We start from the raw sequence: 16,346 nt of genomic DNA on the forward strand, positions 1-16,346 counted from the left end.
TTTGCAAATTAGTCCCGCGATACGCGAGCTACACCACCCGCTATATTGTCCGTTTCTGGATCGATTTTATTTCTCCCCTGGCACGAAACGTTACAAAAGAACCATACAAATTCGTTCATTTTTCCCTTTCTTCTCTCGGAAAAGATTCACGGCCATTGTCTTCATAAAATTGCGAATCGCGTGTCCTTTCACGGGACTCGTTCCGCGCGCGCGGCTTCGAAAATTTATGAAAACTGTTAACTTACTGCAAACGAGAGCTGCAGTTGAACTATAGTCGCCTTTTAACGATCTCTGTTTTAGCTGGATTTCTTAACAAGCAAACTGACGCGACGACTGTTGTCAAAATTGATCAAATCCAAATATACAACAAAAATCATCACAAATAACCGCTTGTATCTCGAGGATCTAGAATTCTTTTCCTCGACGCTATAACATCGATTCGATCAAGGGAATCCCATTGTTTCTGGGGACAATTTCCATCGGACGCAGTCGTGACGTTCGATTAATTGCGAAAAACTGGCCTGAGAAGTGGATCTGGTTTGGAATACCGCTCGCCGTGCGTTTAGGCTCGGAGACCCGGTTCGTGGCGCGGAACTGACACGGAACGATCCACGATTTCCGCCAGATCCGCGTTATCAGCGCGATCTGAATTGAAATGCAGGAAGCGAGTAAATCTAACTGGCCCGCGAGTAAATCGCGGGCTCGTTAGGTCAGCCAGGGATGCATCGATTTTCCTCCCACGGTTCTTCTGGCTCCTATTATAATTTAATATTCCGTGTTGCATAGATAATTGCTCCTAGGTTCTGTAAATTCGGTCTGAAAGTAAAATGTAGGTCGATTCTCTTGGTAAATGTCCTCGCTTTGCTTTGCTACTTGAACCTTTGCAGTATATTTGCGTATCGTAATTTTTCATTTCTTCGCACTCTCTCTTCTCGCATTATTCTTAACCGTCAGACCACGTCGCCTCCACTCCTGTTCGTATTCCGACTTTTGGCGTTGTACTAGATTTTCGCTGTACATTCAGGAACTGATTGTACTGGTATTCATGTACATATGATTACCCTTTCAAGTTTTCACGAGCTTTGTTTCTATTTCGTCTTCTTTCCATCTTCTTCTCCTTTCCCTTCAATCTTCGCGAGTACGCCTACGCACCTCCACCCCCTCCACTCGTACTCGTACCACCGAGTGGGGGGCAGTCCTCGAACGACCTTCGGCGACGCACATATCTCGCCTCTACAAATCAAAGAGAGCCAGACGTCACGGTTCCCAGCCAGTTTCAGAAGTTTGGCGCAATCTGGCTCGACAACCGGCCAGCCTGGCGGCATCTGCATAAATTTGACTTGCTAAGCCCTCGAAAAGCCGACCTGCCGCCACCTGTCGTTGCGCTAGACCACGGGCTACGTGAGGTACGGGCGGCCAGGCGACGTCAGTAGGTCGAGGAGTCCGTCTTCTTGGAATGTCGCGGTTCCGTTCGGCGTCGAGGAGCTTTTTGTCGTTGCTCGTTAATCAGCTTCGACCTTCGGGGGTCCACCGTTGCCATTTTCACCGGCACGCCTCGCTCTCCTGGGAAATCGATTTAGCAGCGAGACAAGGTAGCGTGTTCCAGGTGTACAGAAGCCTGGATGGTAAATTTAGGATGACGGGGATATCGCTTCGGCGACCTGGCTAGGTCGACTGTTGGGCCGTTTCGACCCGCGGGATGACGGATCTGGGATTTCGGTCCAGAGCGGTCGAAGGAGTGGGCTCTTCTGTTTGTTGTTCGTGGATGAATGGCGGCATCTTCCGATGAAGGATGGAGCTCGTGATTCTTGTCAAGATTTCCCGAGGAAGAACTAATTGACAGTTTGCTACGTTCGGTTGAATAGGTCAGGGATCGCGGGGGTTGTCCGCAGTGCTCGGGAGGAACGTCAAGGCAATGTTGGTTCGTTAGTTATGCTACCCCCTGGAACTGGTGACCTATCGTGTCCTACTTCGATGAACTGCGCATAGTTTTCCCTTGTAGTCTCGACACTTGTGACTGCACTTGCGTTTCTAGTGAAAGATTTCCTAGAGTTCCCTTCCTAGAGTTGAATCTTTTTCCTATACTCTGTCGGTAGTGTAATGCGTCCCGTCGGTAAGACTCTGCAATGTGGAATCCTGATAGGTCGACACATTTACCGACCGACTGTACTGCGTTACCAGTAACTCTGCCTGTTGTATCGACCAAACGTTCTACCTTACCGAGCCATATCGAAAGAGAATGATTCTCTTCTTGGAGAATAAAAATATTATTTTTAACGTCTCCCGTACGATCTGAACAGGGTAAGCCTCGCAGAAGCGAAAAACGACGGGTAAACTGCATTCTTCAATTGCAGCTAGCAATTCATCCTCACCTGTTCTGACAGATTTTCCATCAACCCGAGGGTTATCAATCTTCGGCAAATACTCAAAAGAAAAACACTTCGGATCGTTCCAGCAGTTGTTTACACAACGTTATCGTCCGACGAGGATCGATCTCCCACGGTTCCCAATTTTCCTCAGTTTTTCAAGCATCCGTATCACTCCCGTTCGCGGTGACCCGGAATCCTCGCGAGAACTTTCTTAACCTCACGTGTCTCGGCGGATTTTCGCTCGTTAATCTGCATTCTTGGGCCGATCGACGTAATTCCAGGTTCCCCTGGTCTCTATCATTTGTCACGACGTCGAGTCGCGTACTCCGGGACATTTTTAGATCCCTCCATATAAGTTCGTTCATCGTTTATTCATTCGGCTCGTTTAAACAACGTTCCGCTTCTCGTTGGGTTGCCACGAAGCCTCTCCACCGATACCTTCCTCTGCAACGGGGATTAAATTTATTCTGAATAATATTTTAACCCCGCGTCGTTAATTTGTATAATAATTCCGGGAATGACGAGATCTCCGTTGATTGGGTCTTCGAGCGTTTCCTCGAAAGACACTTGGAAATATTCGCCCACTTCATTTTTCAAACGTCTGACAAGGCTTCAGAAAGAGTTAGGATTCCATCGGCATAGCTCGCGGTAATGCAGAAAATTCTCTCGGTAAATAAGTAATCGGAGTTCTTCAATGCCGTGTCTTACCGACAGAACGCGCCACATTATCAACAGAGTACTCTATAGCAAAGTTGTCTTCGTAGAATCTCATCCTGTTGATACAATAGGTACTGGTAATGCAGAAAATTCTCTCGGTAAATAAGTAATCGGAGTTTTTCAATGCTGTGTCTTACCGACATAGGTAGAATCTCATCCTACCTCGATCTTGTCTACAAAATCATATACTCTTTTATGTTTTTATCCTCGTTTCGGAGATATCGCGAAAATAAAGGCACTCCGTCGCCCTTCGAGCGACAACACCGCCAATCTTCCCGTCGTTTCACCCTCCCGCGGAGGGTTGACTGTGCTTTCAACCAGCATGCAAAATTCAGGCGCTAACGAGGCGGAAAGACCTTCGATAATCGACGAGTATCGGGCTACGCTGGCTCTCGCTAACTACTGCCGGTGCTTAAACCAGTTTAAACTTCCCGTGGACCTTTTAACGGGGGTTGAAACGCGGACACTCGCCCCCGCGACACCGTCAGATACCCCATTCGCTGGCCCATTATCTTAACGAACACCCTTTGTGCTCGCCGACGAGCATTGTACCCGCTCGTTACAAGACTCGAAAGCTAGCAACTTCCCCCGGCGATATATCGCTCGGGGGGTTGGGGATGATGGAGACCAGGGTCCTTTTCAGGACGACATCGATCCCTCTTTATCCGTCATAGGGACAAGTGTAATTTCTTCGACTATTTAAGAGACTGGACCGCAGCTCGGAAATTAGAGGGTGGTTAATTTCTGGAAAGTCTCGGGGATTCCTCTTCGCGATCGAGAGGTAGAATCGATTTTCTTCTGATGGTTCTCGATCGTCTAAATTTGTGTCACATTTTATCGACTGTATTCTTGTAAGCGAAGCTTCTTATCCGGGGCCTTGGCTAAGGTTATGAAATATGGCAGATCTAGTCAGTGATTCTCAATTCTGTTTCAACCCTTGACACAAAAGCTACCGTGTCAGGACGTGATACCCCATTTTTATTAATGTGTATCTCGTATCAACACTGGTTCTCAGCCCCACCAACCCTCAAGAGACTTATCTTCAACCATAAACTCGACGCATTTACTTCCAACCTTGGAAAACAATCTCCCACTTTTGCAACGCAACAAACGAAAATAAATATTCTCCATCGATAATTCGCGTAATTACACGAATCCTCGCAAACATCCGCGCCGAGCGCGTCAAAAATTAATCCCGGGTGATTTTATCAAAGTGACGCGACCGTCGCGGATTAAAATCCACCGAGAAGAAACGTCGCCTCTAATTTGAAATTCGCCTTAATCCTTCCGCCAATTAAAAAGCTCCGCGAGAAGGGATCTTCTCTCGTCTCTTTTATCGCCTCCCCTTCCGCAACCTCGTAACTTTCGCGGTCTTTAATTTCTCGTTAGGGTCGGCGACGAAGCACCGCCATCTTTTTACCAGGCTCCCCCGAGGTGGCCTGAACGGTGCTCGAATGTTTATCCGCGGAAAGCAACGCGAAACTCGCGATCTAGTTAATTCATTGCTTGTTCTTTTGGCGAGATGAAAAATTCAATTACGCTCTTTTTCATCTCGCTGCGACTCCGGATCTGCTTGGACGATGGATCGGAGGTTCGGGGTGAATTTAATTGTTGGCTAACGAGGAATTTTCGTAGTGAGTTTATATTTTTCTTTAATATATATTAATACGTCTTTGAAGAGGCTTATCGTAGTCCTCTAAATTAAATGGAAGCTTTCTCTTTAAAAAGGCTCCTGACTAGAATTTTCATTGCAAGTTAGGAGTTCACTATAATTTCGTTCAATCCGTCTAAATGACGTACATGGATCGTGTGGTTTATTAAATCCTCTATGTTAAAATAAAAACCCAAAGATACCTTAGACTCTGCACCAGTGCTTCTGCAGTAAAATGAACTCATTATTATTCATAAATCTGTCATACAGCCTCAAAATTGTACGCTATTTTCTTTCTTCGACCACGTTATAATTGCTCCAGAAGTAACGTTCATCTCATCCAGATGCGTTCACGAATCATCTTAGTACCATAAATTTTCTGAACGAGTACAAACGCGCACAGGGTGGCAGAAAAATCGTGGGACGCGTTCATTCGTCTCACTCCGCCGAATTACGGCGGTTCGAACCGGCCACCGGCATTTTTCCCAGTTTGTACAAAGCAGGGGCGCGTGAAACACGCCAGTATGTTTCAATTATTCGCGGCTCATTACGCAGCGACGGAAATACGAGCCGGGGGAGCAAACGTAACCCCGTAATTGGGCATTAAAGCTTGTTAACTGCGGCTCGACTCGCGCTGCGTTACATGAAAATCTCGTCTGAGTTGCGATCCTTCGATCGAGACCGAATAGTATGGATCATTTAATCGGGGAGACTAGTGTTCCTCCCTTTTTATCAACCTCTCGCGCTGGAACGACTACAGGCAGTCGAGAGTCCATTATCTTAGGGAACAAAATGTAACGAAAGCAAATGAATTCGTTTCGTAGTATATAAAATATTCATACAAAAGGTATCGATATTTGCTGAAAATTGAAATCGAGTGGCTTTCTGTATCGTACTTTCTGTATTGGTTTGGATATATCATCGCGTAGAAATGATTAATAATTAACCCTTGAATGTCCTAAGTTTCAATATTTGATACCGGAATATTGAATCGAATAGTACACTTGCAACTAGTTCGTTTTTAATATTTGGCTGTATGTGTGTTAATTTGGAAAATCAAGCTTTCAAGGGTTAAGATCATTGTACAAGGTGTCCCTAGAGCTCCGCAGCTCTCGTAGAGTCACTATAAGAAACAGTTCTCAGCGCAAGAGGTCGATACACGAGCGTAATTTCGATCAAGGGAGCGATATCAAGAAATTTGTATCTCGATCTTTTCCTTGTCAAACCATTTCCCCGCGCGATTTCCGAGGCCGAATCTCCTCGTTTAAATCCAGAGAAACGCGAACGCTCAGCGATCGCGTTCACTTCCCGCGAATTTCTCGTCGTGCTCTAACGTGCGTCTCGTCTCAGCAACCGTGAAAGTACTCGCGCGAGCGTCTCGCTTATTTTACGGTTCGAACTTAACGCTAGACTTAACGCTTGCGACTGAAAACTACGGGACTTGCTCGAAAACGCGTTTTCAGTTCGAGAGGGGGGGGGCGGGCGGGCCCATCGTGAATCGAAATCTGGAAAACTCGACGAGTGTTAACTTCGGCAAACTCGGAAAACTTCGAACGGGCGTTATATCTGGCATTGAAATACTCGAAAAGTACAATAAAATAAAATTACTACGCCGGAATGATGAAATTATACAAATTCTCGCTTTCTAAGTGAATTCATCTAAGAGTCTTCGATTTTTCTTTTGAAGTTTATGCCGTAATATGAGACGCGGGAATTGTTATTCAAAATGAATCAAAGTTCCATAAGAGGAATCGAGCCAGTTTGTATTCTCCTACTCTCTAACTCCGGCATTGCGCGAGATGAACTGTTCGGAAGAAGAAAGAAAGAAAGAAAAAAAAAAAAAAAAAAAAAACTCGTCGAGTCTCCCTGTAAAACGGGGCGAAAAACGATCGGCAAACTTTCTGAGGGTGTGGGGGTGGGGGCGGGTTAGGTTTTTGAAGAATAAAGCGTTCGGTGTGAAATCGGTCGTGCGATTCCCGTGTACATCGTGTGAGAGAGCGGGCAGTGCGAGGCGATATACAATATTCTATACAGTTTGCGTTTCGGTCGTCTTCAGAACGATTCCTTTTCGTGCGCGTGATTTATTTATCCTTACCTTTTCGGACACTTCAGGGGATCGTATTTTCGACACTCGGGCCCTCCGCAGTGTCCCTCTTAGGCCCAGCGTACGCCCGCGAAACTTTCTCGCAATATCTCTTTCCCGATCATCAGACAATCCTGTCTTTTACTTGCTCTCTCTCGCACGCTCTCTCAATTATATCTCGGTACAATATCGATCGATCTCTAACTCTTTATCATTGATCGCAGAGGAACTCTATATTGGGACAACAAGAGACTCGGCGTCAGACACGTGTTTCTCACGGGTTTCGTGCATCTTTTTTTTTTTTTTTTTTTTTTTATTATTCATTATCTTTTCTCAATTACTTTTGTTACTATTATTGCTACTATATTAATTCAGAAGTTCGTGACGCCAGCTGTTGGGTCGTGTGCTCCCTGGCCAAGTCACGGCTTTTTTTTTTTTTTTTGTCCATTATGCACGTGGCACGTGGTGTCTCGACACACTTTCTTTCAATTTTATTTATTTGAGTTTGTGTAGCTCGTGGCGTCGATTTTTCTCTTTCGAGCGCGTCCACCCCTTCAACTTCGTCGGCTTTTGCGTTGCGTCGCGCCACCCACGTCGTCACGTTCACCTGGCGTTCATTCGATTCGACCAGGTGTACGCGTCGCATACGTAAGTCGCGGGTCTCTTGATTAATTAGGCGTACGCGTCGGTGGCGCGGCGCACGCCTCGGATCCTCCGCCTCGCGGTTCACTGGAGGCGTCGCGACGCAGGTCGACGATGGCCGGAACCGCCCCACCGGACTTTTGAAAATTTTTAAACATCTTTTACTCGCAATAACGCGACGTGACTGGCGACTATTGCGTTGAGATAATTCCACAGCAAAATTTAGCGAGTTTAGAAAACAAAGATTGGAACATTTTAAATCGGAAAACTTTTCAAATGCTGAATTAAAACTTGAAAATATTACACTTTATAAAAGATTTATTGAAGATACTTTCTCCCATTAATAGAATAAAATAGTTTCTGTTACGAATTAGAATTGGAAATACAATCGTCGTATATAATGCACATGTATCGAGATAAAAGTGTCTATAACATCTCCTCTGTGTATCAAACCACAATTAAAAAACATCGTGCAGTGAATCAAGTACAATAAATGAATTAAATTGTTTGGATGCATCGTCGCTGACTTAAACAGAGAACGTGGATAGACAAAAGATCCCCAGACACGTCCACAGTTTCGATGTTTGATAACCGATAAATTTGTGCGCGGTTTTCGAACCGCCATCGCCGTCACCTGCCTCGCGATTAATTCTGGCGGTGCCATTTGTCCACGTAAACTTTTGAAAGTCTGACTCGATTCGCTCGCGTTAGAGCGCGATGCTGGAGAATTCAATTACTCATATACGTATACTACAATTACGAAAGTTTCTTTGTTCTTCAAACAAACGATGCTCGAGATTCTGTAAACTCGAGAAAGAAAAAGTTGTAGGAACGTTACTTCTTTTCTCGATGCGCAAAATTACTGCTTATTTCATTATTTTAATAAGTATAATTTAAAAAATTTGACAAGATTTCTTTAGTCGAATGGATCGATCGACATTACGCGCGATAAGACTGGTTTCCAAAAATCGCTGTCATCTCCAACCCGCAATAATTCACGTAATAGTCACGTAAACAAAAGATCCACGACTTCGGCTCCGCCAAAATTCGAGATCTCGACGTCCCGCGGCGTCGAATCGCGGAGTCTCTCATCGCGATTCGTCCGAGAGGCTCGAGCGTCTCGCGTGGAACCGTTTCTCGCTTAAAACTAAACGCGAGACGCGCTCGTAAATCGCACGCGTACAAGAAGAACTGTTCGCGGGTGATTGAAGGTTGAAATCGATCCACGTACGAGTATATAAACGATAACAAAACGGCGTTTACGAGCGCGATCGATCGCGTGGCTTAGCGTCTAAGAGATCAGTCTGAGATAGGCGACCAACGCTCCGCGATTGTTATTGAATGAAATCTTACAATTAGTGATATTAATGAGAGAATCTGAAGAAGCGATAGGAGTCATGGTCGCCTGCTGACCGAGCGAGAGGCGACCGCGGGAATTGGAACAAAATTCTGTTGTTCGTCTCGCGCTCGCCTCTCGCCTGCCCCTGGAAAGAAGTACATATCGTGTATCGATGAATTAATGGCGAATGTATACATATATATATGTATGTATATATATATATAAGTATAAGAATGTTCATGCACACCTCAATCTTTCTGCCCTCAACCACGGTGCCGTGTAGCCTCTCACGTGCCCGGTCCGCGTCAGCACTATTTGCGAATGTTACAAAACCGAATCCCTGCATGCAAGGACAGACAAAACAACATGCATTAAACTCAACTTACAGACTGCCAGCGCTCGCCAAACAGCCGACCGGCACACCCGACATTTCGTGCTTTTTTGTCCTCGATTTCTGTCCGACGCAGAAACTCGCGGAAAAATCAGGAGGAAAGAAAAACATCTTCGAGACGTTTTATGGCTCGATAGAGGCACAATTTTTGGGGGTGCTCCGTGTTTATCCTTCGGAGGCAACCTTCCCGCGTGGTTCTCGATCGGTCGCGAATCGATACGAGCGACTTCTCGTTCAAGATTTCGCGAGCGGGTCCACTGAGGTTGCCGCGTTCGCGCGACCCTTGCTTCTTTGTTCTCGTTTTTTTACCCTCCGCGCGGCTCTTTCGGTGTCCATCTCGCCCCCGCGACCGCCCTCTCGCTCCTTTCATCCACGAAACTATTCTTCCGTTTATTTCTCGGACGCACAATGGCCGTCTGCGAGGGCCCGCGCTAATTAATTCTCGAGATTCTCTCGAGACGCGAGGAGCACGAAAGTCTCGCGGCGTATCTTTATCGCGTCTGGAGCGTCGACGGAACCGCCGCGACGCGTGTCGACGATCCATCGAGACGATTCAATACCGTGGTACTCGGCTAGAATTCGGAAATTTATAGACACTTGACGCGAACGAAACGTTATTCGGATTTTTAATACGCGATATATGCAGAATCGTGTACTCTTGCTCCGAGGGATTAGAGTTTCATCGTAACGCTGCTGTGAACCAAGTACTTGGTGCGTGTGACTAACCCTTTGCACTCGAGGCTTCGATTTCTGGTATCTATCAGCAACTCGAGATGCTTTCTTAGCATTCTATTATCGCAACGAATGCTAAGATTATATTGACTTCGAAAATGAGATATTTAATTTGCATCGACGACAATCATTTTATTGGCACTTCGAGTTCTAAAGAAATGAAACCTAAAGAAAACCTAGTGGCAGAGATGGGCTAAACCCTAGGCTTCGAATAAATTTCAAGTTTGCCGATGTGTTTATTTCGTTTCCTTCCTTGAGAAATGTTCAAAAGAGGAAACGAGGCAAACATATCGGCAAACTTCGGATTTATTCGAAGCCTAGGGTTTTGCCCATCTCTGACTAGTAGCGACTGAGAGTCTCACCTCTCGAGTGCAAAGGGTTAACATGTATCGTATGAATGTTTCGTCTCAGCTCCATTTCTACGGGTTAATAATTATACAAGAAAAAGAACTTTATATCTATCGCAAAAAACAGTTTAAGTTTCTAGGGCCAAAATTGCGAAACATACCCGATACTAACGATACTACGTTAATTTTTACAATTCTCGCGTGGTATTGAATCGTACCCTTTAAAAGTACTCGAAACAATTGCTGTGAAATTGTTCGTGGACGTTCTTTTCTTTTTTTTTTTTTTACCCCAAAAAGCGTTGCGTCGGAGCGGAAGAAGCGGGTCGAAGGGCGCAGAACGGGCCGCCAGTGTTGCCGTTGACTAACCGAAGAGTGAAACGAACGTTAAAGCACGGTATTTTCCTTGGCGAAATGTCGGTTATGCCAGCGGGTCTGCGAGCGCGTCATACTGCTTACGGAGACGCACCAAACAACGTGCAACAAATAAGTAAATATAAAATCATGGTAAGAAATCATGGTCATGGTCACATTAATCATCTCATTATCATATCATATCATATCGTGTCATGTCATCATGGTCATCGTCATATCATTAAAGACTCTTGCTTGTACCGATAGGTGCGTGTACGAGAAAAAGAAATTAAAAAATATGAAGAAGTGGGTGGTTAGTACAGCGGGAGACGAGGGAACGGAGGAAACGGGGGGGTTTGGTGGTCTTTCGTGGAGGAAGGGGTGGGCGATGGGATTTAATACGGTGCGTGTGTGTGAGAGAATCGCGCGGGTCTGTGTGCGTGTGTGACCTATTCCGTTCGCTTCGATAGCGGTGCACGGAGAAATTTGAAAGTCGAGGCCCGTGGACGCTTTTTCGAGCTTCGTCTAAAATTCTCACGACTCGAGGAGAAAAGGAGGATATTTTCGGAGAGTCGACGCAGCACGCTCACACCTTGCTTGGAAATCGAAACGACGAGCAAAGTCGTCGCTTCTCGATTCGATAATCTCGACTCGAACTACTCGTCCAAAATTGGCTGTACTTTCTTTATCGCAAGACGAAAGACGTATGAATTATACGAAGATGAGTTAAAATTGGTTTTCACCGATGGAAAGTAGTTTCTCTATCCGCTTCAATGCATCGATTCGAAGAAACTATAAATAATCGAGAGTTGAGTAAACAGCGACCCTGCATACCCAGAGATCTCCGTTTTCCTGAAAGCACCCCCAACGAAATGGAAACTCCAACTAAAATTAGTTTTCACTGATGGAAAGAGTAGTTTCTCTATCTACTTTAATGCATCGATTCGAAGAAAGAAAAAAAAAAATATACATGTCGAATCGAGTAACCTCCTCATTTTCGAAGTCGGTTAAAAATATATATAATCGAGAGTAGACCAAACAGCGACTCTACGCATCCAGAGATCTTCGTTTTCCCTAAACCACCCCCCCAACGAAGGGGAAACTCCACGTTGACTGGTTTCGAAGCCTGGCGAATCCTCTCCGAGGCGTCGGGATCCTTTCAGCTGCCGCGACCTTCGCCTCGCAGGGGTGTTTCTTTCTTAAAGAAATTAATCAGAGTTTCGCGAAAGTAGAGGGTGGAGGCCTCGCGCACGGATAATCGAGTTCCTCGGGACTCGACGCCCCTTCCGTTGGGCTGCCAGGGGCGGTTACGTATCGAGGCTGTTGCCGCGGCTGGGAGAAATCGTATTAAAGCCAAATCAAATACGGCATCTTCGAGGAACGAAAGAGAGGAGGGAGGAATGCAAAGTTGCCCGGTGGCCCCTGACGTAATGCACGCCGAGACGAAACGCTCTGTTTTCCCCTCGAGGAGCACATCGTAACTCGTTTTCGCCCGGGGTGCTATAATCGAATCGATGGGAGGAAATTGAATTGCCCCGCCGAGAATTGCCTTGGAATAATCGAGCTACAATTTCACCGCGTTTCGTTAATTAATCGCGCGGGTTAATTGAGGAAACTAGTCTGGAGACGGGGGAGAGGGAGGAGGGGCGTTCCGTGGGAAATCTTCGCAGTGATTCACTTTGGTGATTTTCCGAACGAGTGGAGGAACGTGTTGCGCTCCGTGATGTTCGATGGATTCGGAGGATCTTCGAGAACAACGTTCGATTGTCCAGACGGCGTTCTTGTGAATCGAGGTTCGATTTTCTGTGGCTACTCGGGAGGAATAATGCGGAAGGCTTGTCCAGAGAGTTCCAGTTTTAGAAAAGTGTACCTAGGTCGACACATAGGAGAAAAATGATCGAAATTGCTCGAGGATAAGTGAACTTGTCACCCTTAACTCTTTGCACTCGAGGCAGTAACTCGAGAGGTGGCTCTCGGTCGTCACTAACGTAAGTTTGACGCAACAAATCAAGCAACAATAATGTTTGTATAGGTTTAACAACGTTGGAACTCGCACTTGAATAACTCGCACTCAAGTCTCAAATTAGCTACATCTACGAAGCCAATCTAAGATTACCGTTCGTGGCAATAGAATGCTAAAAAAGCATCTCGAGTGTAGATACCAGAAAGTAAGGCCTCGAGTGCGAAGGGTTAATGTCAAAGATCACTGACCTCTCTACACGATCTCGTAGTCAACGAATTCTTCGTTTTAAACAGGCCTACGACACTTCTAATATCAAATTAATCGAAGACTCATAGTAAGTAACCTCCTCTTTTTCGAAGTCGGTTAAATATCTTTGCCATTGACAACTCTCCGAACTACTTCCACGACTGTTTCAAATCTCATCCGAAGTCTTCGAACTCGTACTTTGGCTCGGTGAATATTTTACCCTCGTCTCGATTTCCACCGAGAGAATTCGGGAATACTCATCGAAATAGATGAATTCACAGTCCGACTTCGGAATTAGAAAATACTAAGTGGAATATTTCAGCTTATGCGTTCGCATTGTTCCACGTGGCGAATGGTACGGACGGACATTTTTGTCACGAGGTACGGACGCGAATTGGAACAAGAAAAATATGTTACAAACAGACCTGGATGCCTCGAACCTGAACAAATCTCCTAATCGCAGGTGAAACTGCATTCTGACACGGAAGCACATTTTTGTCACGCGTTATGGACGCGAATTGCAACACGAGAATACATTATTGAAAGACGTGGATGCCTCGAACCTGAAAAAATATCCCAGTCGCAGGTGCAATTGCATTCCGAACTTTTCAGCGAGTTTCCACGACGCGAATCGGTACGCATGGCGTCGACTCACTTGGGAAATCACCATAATGTCGATAAGCTGCGCCGACGATACAGCGGACGGAATGCGTAAAGGGAATCGAATAGACAAGCGAACCGATCCGCATGTCGAGTAAGAGTACAAAATGCATCGAACTGTACGGTATCGACCATGGACCCGAGACTCCGCGTTTTAAATAAAGCCTAGTTTTCGTAAAACACGATAGCAGCGGGAGAAAATGGCGCCGAAGGGAATTCAGATTTCGTGATCGGAATTATTGAGGAACGTTATTTCTGCTGCTGGTCGATACAGGAAGATCGAAATCGAGAATTCCATTTAGATGGGGCGTATTCGAATAAAAATTAGAAGAGGATTTCGTAAGCGCAGAATAATCGAAGGCGGGGAAACGAAAATTTCGTTTAATTTTAGTTTGATTAGAGAAGACAGGAGACAGATTTAGGCGACATTTTTTAAGTAAAATTTGATTCTCTTTAAATAGTTTCGCAAGGTGTTTTAACGAGTAACGAATGTATAATAAAAAAAAAAAAAAAAAAAAATAGAGAATTTATAGGTCCTTTAAGGTAAATTATGTACAGGAAAATAGATTCGCTCGTATTGTGAACGTCACTTAGGGAAATTCATTACAAGCTCTTGTTTATGGAAAATTCCACGGAACTTCACAGTACCGAAATCGAACTAACATTCGACTAATAAATAGTCCAAACGAAACGTTGGACTGAAATACATTGTCGAAAAATGTTCGTACCTATTTTCCTCGGTAATTTTCTTGGCAGAAAGTCCGGAAGAACGGTTTGCTAGCAAGCTTCACGCGACGAGAGATCGCGATCTCGGACGAAAAGCTCTTTAAACCTCTTTTAACCTTATCAGCCTTCGGAAAATTGAGGTTGGCGTGACCTGCACGCCAACCTCTTCCTCTTCTTTCAGGAAATTAATCCACAACGGAGTCTTACAAATCTTTCGACCAGTGGCCACGATACAGGCCTCGCGCTGATTCTGTTGAAATAAAAATTCTACCCTGAACTCGCAAACTGGAAATTCGAAAGAAATAGCTTATCCAGCAGGATGAAAATCGAACTTCGAAACGAGGGAATCATGTCGTAGAAATCGAGGAAAATCGATCGAGACGGAAGTAGATATATCTTCGTTAGGCAATGGCTCGGCTCGCGGTGATGTTTCTTCGTTAAAAAATGTCTCCAAGTATGCGTAAAAGTAATTTATTTTGATCCTTTCTTGATACGCGACCAATCGAAAGAATTTTATTTATCGAGATCAAATTTAATTTAATTGAAATTTCAAGTTGTACTCGGCAATTTAGAATAATAATTTTATTAGGCTATCCGAAGCTCCTCACTAAACATTTTTATAGAGATAACAATGTTGCCTATCCCTGGCTTCGGGTGATGCCGAATTCGTTTCGTGGCCAGTCTCAGCGAAATCACAGTGCCGCCATTAATCAGCGCCACTATCGTACAGAGATGGGCGAAATTCTTATCTAAGCTCACCCTAACTCTACACCCTTATCTACTTTCGCAAAGTTCCTATCCTTGCTCGTAGAATAACAATTAAAGTTCGCATTGCACAAAGAAATATCTCACAAACACTCTTTATCTGCTTCTGCAAAGTTCTCATCGCTGGTCGTGAAATAAAAAAAAAAAAAAAATAAAAAAAAAAGAAACCTGAAGTTTAAATTATAGAATATAAAAATTTGAAACGAAGAAACAAACTGTTAACGAGTCCACATTGTACGTGTTTGCGTTGATACGATCGTCTTAGCTTTTCTTTATTTAACTACGTAATCGTAGAGTTCGATACGATCGCATTTGCCTTCTTTTAGTTAACTAAGTTAAACAACGAGAAATGAGAACATTATTTCTCGGATTCATTTCAACGTGTATTTATTTAATATATTGACTCTCGATGCTCGTCATTTCAAAACTCATCTTTTTATTATTAAAAAAGAGGAAATTGGCGTTGCAAGTGCAATTATTTCATATCGATCGATACTGATAACATCAACGCAAATTAAGCGTTTGCAACGACCGATGCCATTTGTCTTTGTTTAAACACAGCCTTGTTTTCCTCCTTGGTTATTAACATACTGGCTATAGAATAATTAAACAGGCCATTTTTTATACGCTATAAATATTTCAATGACATCTCAATGCGACCCAGTGCTCCTAAATTGTTCGTAATCGAAGGAAAAAGTTATCTTCATCGAATGGAGCAATCGTGCATGACACGTAGCCGATTACCAATCCAAGATCCGTCGAAACGGATACGAGACAGTGTAAGTAACATGTCTCGGGCTACAGATACGATCTCAAGATGACTAATTGTCTCGTCGACTGTGATTAATTGCCGCGACTGACGCACCAAGAAAACGCAATAAGAACTACGCTCGTTTGTTTAGCGAGTACTTGGACGATTGGGCATCGAAAACTGGAGTCGGACATAGATTAATGCCGAGCGAAATGGTCGAACTTTTGCAACAAGCTCGTTTCGCTGTACTTGATGTTTGACGTTTCAATTCAATTAGAATGGTTGTGGTATAGTTGGGTAGATTAGAGTTGGGTAGCAGAGAGAAAATGTAGTCAGATGATGAGTCGAACCTCAAGTTTCAATTATGATGGCAAGTCAATTGATTTGGGGGTGTAGAAGTGGTTGCATGATGAGTTAGATTTCAATTTTAAACTGTGACAGCCACTTGGTTAGATTAGAAGAGAAAAATGTAGTCAGATGATGAGTCGAACCTCAAGTTTCAATTATGGTGGCAAGTCAATTGATTTGGGGATGTAGAAGTGGTTGCATGATGAGTTAGATTTCAATTTTAAACTGTGACAGCCACTTGGTTAAATTCGAAGTGGAAAACGTG

At 44.4% G+C, this 16,346-nt stretch overlaps 1 protein-coding gene across 1 annotated transcript in view; it reads right to left on the bottom strand.

Annotated features, from left to right (window-relative positions):
• Positions 1-9,231, bottom strand: part of LOC128892463 (RNA binding protein fox-1 homolog 2-like) — a 78,188-nt gene extending 68,957 nt beyond the window's left edge. The window contains exons 1-2 of the mRNA XM_054152904.1: positions 9,188-9,231; positions 6,833-6,932 (exon numbers count right to left, since the gene is read on the bottom strand). Coding sequence (XP_054008879.1) covers positions 6,833-6,932; positions 9,188-9,231 — 144 coding nt within the window. The remainder of the gene's footprint in view (positions 1-6,832; positions 6,933-9,187) is intronic.
• Between the last annotated feature and the right edge of the window lie 7,115 nt (positions 9,232-16,346).

Source organism: Hylaeus anthracinus, unplaced genomic scaffold, assembly GCF_026225885.1.
Source record: "Hylaeus anthracinus isolate JK02 unplaced genomic scaffold, UHH_iyHylAnth1.0_haploid 12002, whole genome shotgun sequence".
NCBI classification, from domain to species: domain Eukaryota; kingdom Metazoa; phylum Arthropoda; class Insecta; order Hymenoptera; family Colletidae; genus Hylaeus; species Hylaeus anthracinus.